This window comes from Oncorhynchus keta, chromosome 2 (genome assembly GCF_023373465.1).
Source record: "Oncorhynchus keta strain PuntledgeMale-10-30-2019 chromosome 2, Oket_V2, whole genome shotgun sequence".
NCBI classification, from domain to species: domain Eukaryota; kingdom Metazoa; phylum Chordata; class Actinopteri; order Salmoniformes; family Salmonidae; genus Oncorhynchus; species Oncorhynchus keta.
The window spans coordinates 25373896-25383195 of NC_068422.1; the positions used below are offsets into that span (position 1 = coordinate 25373896).

At 45.1% G+C, this 9300-nt stretch overlaps 1 protein-coding gene across 1 annotated transcript in view; it reads left to right on the forward strand.

Annotated features, from left to right (window-relative positions):
• Positions 1–9046, forward strand: part of LOC118398560 (slit homolog 2 protein-like) — a 20219-nt gene extending 11173 nt beyond the window's left edge. The window contains exons 2-3 of the mRNA XM_052470222.1: positions 2763–2834; positions 8971–9046. Of these exons, the coding sequence (XP_052326182.1) occupies positions 2763–2834; positions 8971–9046 (148 nt within the window). The remainder of the gene's footprint in view (positions 1–2762; positions 2835–8970) is intronic.
• Positions 9047–9300: the final 254 nt, after the last annotated feature.

The window sequence follows — 9300 nt, forward strand, 5'->3', positions numbered from 1 at the left end:
ACACACACACACACACACACACACACACACACACACACACACACACACACACACACACACACACACACACACACACACACACACACACACACACACACACACACACACACACACACACACACACACACACACACACACACACACACACACACACACACACACACACACACACACACACACACACACACACACACACACACACACACACACACACACACACACACACACACACACACACACACACACACACACACACACACACACACACACACACACACACACACACACACACACACACACACACACACACACACACACACACACACACACACACACACACACACACACACACACACACACACACACACACACACACACACACACACACACACACACACACACACACACACACACACACACACACACACACACACACACACACACACACACACACACACACACACACACACACACACACACACACACACACACACACACACACACACACACACACACACACACACACACACACACACACACACACACACACACACACACACACACACACACACCCCATCTGTCTGTAATGACCACTCTCTCTCCCGCCCGCTGCACTGTGCTATAGTCCCTCGAGTGGTCATTAGACGAGAGGGAAAGAGGGAGACTGCACTGCTTTCGGCATAGCAGTGAAGTGAGGCTTTTTGGTTTTAGGAGTGGAGGAGGGGTGGACCATGCACTGTTCCGTTTTAATCCTGAGTAAGAAGACATATACTAGCCCTACTGACTGACGAAAACGGTGTGTGCCTGTGCTTGAGTCTGTGCGTGTACTCTGCAGGTCTTCTAAGTGGGAGGATGCCATCTACTGCTGAGACGATCTGTTTCTCTCCACCCGTTCTCTCGTGCTGCCAAACACACACAAATACACTCTTGCACGTAGCAAACTCGGTTTGACATTTAGCGTCTTAATGGGTTGCTAAAGGTTGCTACTAAGAGTTCTAAGACAGTCCTATTCTAAAATACATATTAGAATCTTGTTGTCATGGAGCATTTATTGTCAACATGGAAGATAGACTGCTCACCTCTATATCTGCAGCCCTACTGGGTACCAGCCACTTCCTACCTTTCTATCCCTCCCCCTTTATACCCCTCTCCACCTCCCTCCATCTTTAACTCTGTCCCTAACTCCTCCTATCCCCCTCTTCACCTCTCTCTATCTCTCTACCTCCATCTCTCCATCCCTCCTTTCCTCTATCCCGAGTGATAGCCAGCCCACAGCAGGAAGGCTGGTTTCATCATATCCACAGCACTTAGCTTTCTCGCCCGGCTGGCCCCATGTCCTGTCCCAAATCCCCTGGACCAGCTAGTGGCTACTGCTAATCCTCTCGGTCTCTGACCGTGGACCCAGAGATAGGGAGGTAGAGAGAGTAGAGAAAGAGAGACGTGGATTCGATTTGAAATGAGCTAGTGATATTTGAGTGAGGTGCTCTGATCGAATTATAATTATTGGCGCTCTCTTACATTTTACATTGAATTTTTTTTAATTTAGCAGAAGCTCTTATTCAGAGCAACTTACAGTTAGTGAATTCATCTTAAGATAGCTACTGTAGGTGAGACAACCACATACCACAGTTGCAGTAAGTACATTTCTCCTCAGCAAAGTAATCAGCAAAATCAGTGCTCGGGGGAATAAGACTGAGATGTCTTATTTAAGATAATCTTTGAAGAGGTAGGGTTTCAGATGTTTTAGAAAGATGGGCAGGGACTCTGCTGTGCAAGCATCAAGGGGAAGCTGTTACACTCCTGTCTCTACCACACTCCAATATGCTCCATAAAGGGCACCCCTCTTTCTCTCTCTCTCTCTCTCTCTCTCTCTCTCTCTCTCTCTCTCTCTCTCTCTCTCTCTCTCTCTCTCTCTCCTTCTTCCCCTCAAGCTACAAATGGAAACATGTACATTGTAAATGCAAGAGCAGTGTGTGAACAAGATTATAGAAACACCCGTGTCAGTCTTCAAAGCCTGGTATTCTTAACTCACATTTGCATCTGTGTTGGCACTGCCTGGGGCAAAGTGTGCCATTTGTAAAGGAAGATGAAATATATAACTGCTTTAAGTTTCTTTTCATCCCATGTATGGAATTATCTACAGAAATCCCTACAACTTGATGTGAAGGTGTCTCTCGGAGGGCAGTTCAAGTTGTTGATTAAAGATGCAGCCTCAAACAGCCAGTTGTTTTAAAGTTGCGCTCACGAACCAAACTACGTCATGAAATGTGTACTATGTCATACAAATGTGTACTATGTCATCAATTTTGTGTGATATGTTACGAATTTTGCCATTTGTATGATAGACTACGAATCCAATTTGTGCAATATGTTACAAATCTGTTGTGCTTAAGATAGCAGAGGGCATCTTTAAGGACCTACAATATTTGCCGAGGAATGTGATTGTTTTTATTATGTTGTATGTGTAAATGATGTAAATGTGTAAATTATGTATATGCAGGGCTCCCTTGAGAAAGGCCTGAATGGGACTCCCTGTGAAAAAGAGGTTAAATAAAAGAAAAATGCATGATTGTGTTTGTGTCCATGCTTATGTGTGTGTGTCCATGCTTATATATATGTGTGTGTGTTGGCTCGTGACTCAGGTATCAATAGCTAGAGTTGTTTCTGTGCCACTGATTACTGTGTTAGTGAGTCAACGGGCTGAACAGGCCCAGAGGGAGAGACCGGATACATAATTAATATACGTGTGTGTGTCTTTGCAGGGAGCTGAATGGGAATAACCTCACACGCATCACCAAGAGTGACTTTTCTGGACTCAAGTACCTCCGTGTGCTGTAAGTAATCTACACTATGTTCATTACTTAGTGTGCTTGCACACAGGATTTCCCATGCATATTATATAAATGCAATACTGTTAATGATTCTGAAGTGTCATGACAATGTCCATCTATTCTATTTCTGTAGACACTTGATTATTTATGTCACTGTTAGTGATGATGATGACATTGTAGTGGTTTTAGAGATAATGAATGTCTCACACTAACTAACTGTACAGTCCATTAGACCTCTTATAAACTCACTTATACACTCTCTCTGCTATCTCAGAGTGGCCCTTATACCATCAATGACCAAATACGCATATGCACACATTCACATTACCGTCCACTCCCATACTGTCTTTAGCCTTTTAACTCAGGGATATAATAGGTCCTAAACCCTGTTAACATGTACAAGTGCAGCCGCTGAATCACTCAGTAGTTAAACAGTACTTGTGATTCCTGGTGTAGGTGTTAAAAGTGTGTGTGTGTGTGTGTGTAGCTGTTAAAAACAGCTCCACTGTAAGGGGAAGTGCTTTAGACTGAAATATGCTTAAAATGTAACTGGAGACTGACTGTAGAACTTGAGATGCTGAAACCCCCACGGCCTCTACTATTTTAGAGCCACGTCATTACCCCTTCCATATCACTCTCCCTCTTATCTTCCCCTTCCATATCCCTCTCCCTCTTATCTTCCCCTTCCATATCCCTCTCCCTCTTATCTTCCACTTCCATATCCCTCTCCCTCTTATCTTCCCCTTCCATATCCCTCTCCCTCTTATCTTACTTCCATATCCTCTCCCCTTATCTTCCATATCCCTCTCCCTCTTATCTTCCCCTTCCATATCCCTCTCCCTCTTATCTTCCCCTTCCATATCCCTCTCCCTCTTATCTTCCCCTTCCATATCCCTCTCCCTCTTATCTTCCCCTTCCATATCCCTCTCCCTCTTATCTTCCACTTCCATATCCCTCTCCCTCTTATCTTCCCCTTCCATATCCCTCTCCCTCTTATCTTCCCCTTCCATATCCCTCTCCCTCTTATCTTCCCCTTCCATATCCCTCTCCCTCTTATCTTCCCCTTCCATATCCCTCTCCCTCTTATCTTCCCCTTCCATATCCCTCTCCCTCTTATCTTCCCCTTTCAAGACCTTCTTCAACCACTCACTCTGTTCCTCACAACGTGCCTCTCTCCCCTGTCTACTAGCCAAACCCCTCTTTCCCCCTCCCTCCCCCCTCCCTCCCTCCCTCCCTCCCTCCCTCCCCCTCCCTCCCTCCCTCCCTCCCTCCCTCCCTCCCTCCTCCCTCCCTCCTTCCTCTCCCCGCCATTCCCGTATAGAGGTTAAATGCCTCCATGTCGCCAGCTTGTCACCAGTGAGGTAGAAGGAAACAGTTCCTTACAGGGGCACTAAAAGTCAGACTACAGCTTTTCCCTGGGTGACTATAAACTTTCTGATTCCCATAGAATACACAAACACACACACACACACACGTTATGTTCTTCTATCCTTGTGGGGACCTAAAATGAATTTATATTCAAAATCCTATTTTCCCTAATCCCTAACTCTAAACCCAGCCCAAACTCCTACCCTTACCATAACCCTAACCTCAACCCGTATCCCTAACCCAAACCCAAACACTAACTCCTAACCCTAAATCTAACCGCTAACCCCTTACCCTAATTCTAACCCTAACCGTAATTCTAACCCTAACCTTAAACCTAACCTTTAAGCATAAAATAGCCTTTGTCCTCATGGGGACGTGGGAAATGTCCCCACGTGGGAGAATTTGCCTTGTTTTACTATTCTTGTTGGTACATTTGTGGATTATAGGTCCCCACAACGATAGATATACCAACCCGCAGGCACGCACACACACACACACACACACACACACACACACACACACACACACACACACACACACACACACACACACACACACACACACACACACACACACACACACACACACACACACACACACACACACACACACACACACACACACACACACACACACACGTCTGTCTGTTGCGGTCATGTGGCGGTGAAACCCTTGTATATCTGCCCTCTCTGACTCAGCGGACTAACAGTGGCCTGACCTTTGAGCCTCATAAACCCCCAGCGACCCCAGAGATGGTGTGAGTGTGACCCCAGGGGAGGGTCCTGACAGGAAGACCGGTTTAACCTTACAGTCAAAGACAGTGTCTGCTGGTCGACTGAGAAAACATACGCACGCACTCACTCACATACAGAAACAGGTCAGAAAAGAAAAACAAGAAACACAGACAGACAGTCTGAGAAAGTGAAGCATGCTGATTGAGCCTGTCGCCGTGATAATCTCTCCTGAGGACTTCCTGTCTGGAGGGGAAATGGAGGATCACTTGGAGGAGCAGGAATATATACAATACTGTACATTCTAAGAAAAACGGGTTCCAAAATGTTTCTGTGGCTGTCCCCATAGGAGAACCATTTTTGGTTCCAGCTTGAAACCGTTTTGGTTCCAGGTAGAACTGTGTAAATGGCTCTACATGGAACCCAAAAGGGTTCTACCTGGAACCAAAAGGGATTCTTCAAAGGGATCTCCTATGGGGACTGCTGATGAACCCTCTTTGGTTCTAGGTAGCAACAATGTAGCTGTAATATGAATATATTCCACACAGGTTTCTAGAGAGATGCACACAGAAGTAGGGTTGTCACAATAACAGTATCGCGATACTCTGAAGTATCATGGCAAGGAAACAAAACAAAACATCAGTCACATTAGTTTATTTTGCAAGCTGTAGCGCCCACAATTTGATATAAAGTAGGTTTTCAGAGGACAATAGAGTTCAGTCTAATTCATGTTTTATTTTTTGCCATGGAAATCTGGTATTGTAGTAGCGCCACAACATCAAGTCATACTTCGTTGATACTTGTAAAAATGTCCATTCTTTAATGTTTTTCTTGTACCTATGTTTCTCCTGTGTAGCTGCAGGCTTTCTTTGGGTACTGAAATCCATATTTTTAATATAATTTTTTCAATAGAGTAGGAAGTTACGACTTCAAGCATGTACTTTTACTCGATACTTTTATAAATATCCGTTCTTTGTTGTCCGTTGGATTTTGAATCCATCATTTTCGATTTAAAAAAGTGCATTCTATGCGTCCCTGACAAAATGAACAAATCTGCCATGCAAAGATGAGCTGCTCCTTCTCTCTTAACAAGCAAAGGCTCTGTTGTGGAAATTCAACACAGGGACACTGTAAGTCAATATGAAATAAATCACTCTTTATTGTCAGCAAGCTCAACAGGTCACAGTCAAACTTAGATCCCTAAAGTACCGGTCTGAAGTGAGCTCTGTCGGGGCAGTCCCGTTAGTTCTCTTATATAATGCTTACACAGAAGTTATTTTTGCATGATTTACGTTATTCAATATTCATAATTAATTAATTATTAACCTTTGGTTCATGCATGTAACCAACCAATACCTCACAAAGCTTATTATTTCCAAGCTGAGACCTTGAAACTGAGATATCCCTTTCAGTTCTCAAAACAATGTTCTGGGCGCACTGCCAAATTGCTTATATTGATAGTGAGGATTCCTCCCAGCCATGATCAATCAGTTACTTGCATGAACCCAGTCGAATTGATTAGAAAAGCACAAACATAAAATGTTCCTTCACAGCTCCCTGTATTTTAATGAAAAAAACAACCGATTCCATCACCCAAAGAAAAGCTTGCGGTGTCACAAGACAAACATAGGTACAAGGAAAGCATTAAAGAATGGACATTTTTACAATAATCGACTGATAGCGAATCGATGTAGTTGGTGGTACACTCCATTGGACAGAGCTACTAAGTTAACAATACAGCAGAGCTGTGTCAAATACAATAATGTAAACAGGTTTGTCTGGCACAATGGTACTAACAGGAGAGTGCCATACATTCAAATTCCGCATACAAGGCCAAGCTAAATCAAGCTCACCTCAAGTATTTCAAATATTGGGGGGGGGGGGACACACGACAGAGACAGAGGTAAAGATGAGAAGAAAGAAAAACAAAGAAAGAGCTGACCTGACTATAGTTTAAAGTTACCTAGATTCAGAAGTACTTTCTCCTCTTATTCTACCTCCATCTAAATTCATGAGGGGAGAGAGTGAGCGGAGGTGAGCTACACTTTTCTCTTTATATTTATGGAGTGGGAACAGGAACAGCCATTTGCATTTATATTCGATTGGGAGGAAACACAGACTGCTGAGTGGAGCCGTGTGGCCTCACAGGACACACACACACACACACACACACACACACACACACACACACACACACACACACACACACACACACACACACACACACACACACACACACACACACACACACACACACACACACACACACACACACACACACACACACACACACACACACACACACACACACACACACACACACACACACACACACACACACACACACACACACACACACACACACACACACACACACGCACACACACACACAGAGAACGGTTCTCTGAATGAAGGAACACTACTGTTGGTTCTAAGACCTGGACGCTTGTCTCTCCCTAAACTGTTATTGCAACACTTCCAAAACCATCCAGTGCATTAGCTTTGGCAGCGTACACATGTGTGTGTGTAAAGCCTGCAGCACTAACACCTAGCCAGGCACTGCAGCTCTTTGGACACACACACTCACACAGTGCTCTGACGTCCCCATGCCCCAAGGACAGCTTTACAGTGGGTCTCTTTCTCCCCCTCTGTTCTTTGAACCACCCAGCCCTGGATCTCACCTTAGTCTCCCCCCTCCTCACCCCTGACTCTCCATGCCTCCCCTCGTTCTCCCGGATTCACCATGCCTCTCACCCCTGCCCCTCCCTCTCCACACCTCCCCGTCTAACCACAAGACCACACCAGACCTCAAGGCACAGTGGCCTGCCTCACTAACCTACCTTCAGAAACTCTTTCCTGGCTATGATCCCTGAGATGCCCCCCGGTGCCAAGATTCCACAGCCAGCCCCAGACCACACGACTGCCCTATATGTGTGTGGTTGTTTGTATGAGTGAGTGTGGACCACACCATTGCCTTGGGCAAAAGGGGTGCTGGAACTAGCCAGCCTATACACACACTTAACAAGGGGCCTTTACCACCCATTTCCCAACCCCAAACTTCAGCAACCTCGTTCCCCCTACGCCTAAAGCCTTAGGTGACTGAGTGACTGAAACACATACTAAACACATACTAAAACGGAGTGTGGGTAGGCCCACTCTAGGGGATGAGTAGGTTCTGGGACAGCTGGGTAGAGAGAGGGATGGCCACAGGAACCCCGTTGAGGCTTGGTGTAACAGTATAGCGTCCGTACCTTCTCCTCGCCCCAACCTGGGCTCGAACCAGGGACCCTCTGCACACATCAATACCCACTAAGCATTGTTACCCATCGTTCCACAAAAGCCGCGGCCCTTGCAGAGCTAGGGGAACCACAACTTCAAGGTCTCAAAGCGAGTGACGTCACTGATTGAAACACTATTAGCGCGCACCACCGCTAACTAGCTAGCCATTTCACATCGGTTACACAGGTGCACATGGGATATGTGAGAAGGTATGTGGAATAAATGTAGTTCTATAGGGAATAAAACCATTTCAACATAAACAGAAAAGGCCATATGATTTAGAATAGCAAGCCTAGCATTATCATGCAAAGACAGCAACAGAAGCTAGCATACAGTAGCAGACAACAAAGCAGACATAAATTACATGGTGGAATACAAGACCATTTCTTATTATTTCCATATTAATCTGAAAACAACTACATATAAATGTTACAGTGAAAAACAAGCATATGTAATTACCTACTTACAATCTGTCAAATATGCACAGTCATTCATCACTAGAAGAAACAGTCTGTCAAACGGTCAGCGGGAAAATAAACTGTCACTTTAGCTTACATTGCTATGGCAACCTGTCAGCTTGTGAGGTTTCTGAACAGAAGGCGGGAAGCTCGTGAGGAGCAACGATTTCACGCTTTTCATGTGCGTAATGCGTGAGTTTCAAACAATTGCTGTTATACAATACCACGTACTTTCAGAGAAATCTAGCACTATGCGAAACTATCTTTATTTCTCTCTTTCTCTCTCTCTCTTTCTCTCTGTAGACAGTTGATGGAGAATCAGATTGGAGCGATAGAGCGTGGAGCGTTTGATGACATGAAGGAGCTGGAGAGACTGTAAGTAGGCTACAGCATTTGTCTGCGTGTTCATATTTGCTCTCAAAGAGGTTTAGGGGTTGGCTATATTTGAACATCCCTGTCCGTCGCGAGTGGCGGCCTGGGAGCAGATAAATTTAGCTGAGGTTTGGGTTTACCCAACCCATCCTTCCTCAGGAGGCCACAGCCCTGGCCCAGCACTGGAACATGAGGCTTTGCGTGAATATCACTGGAACGTGTGACTGCATGAACAGCTTGTAAACAGCAGGGTAATAGATA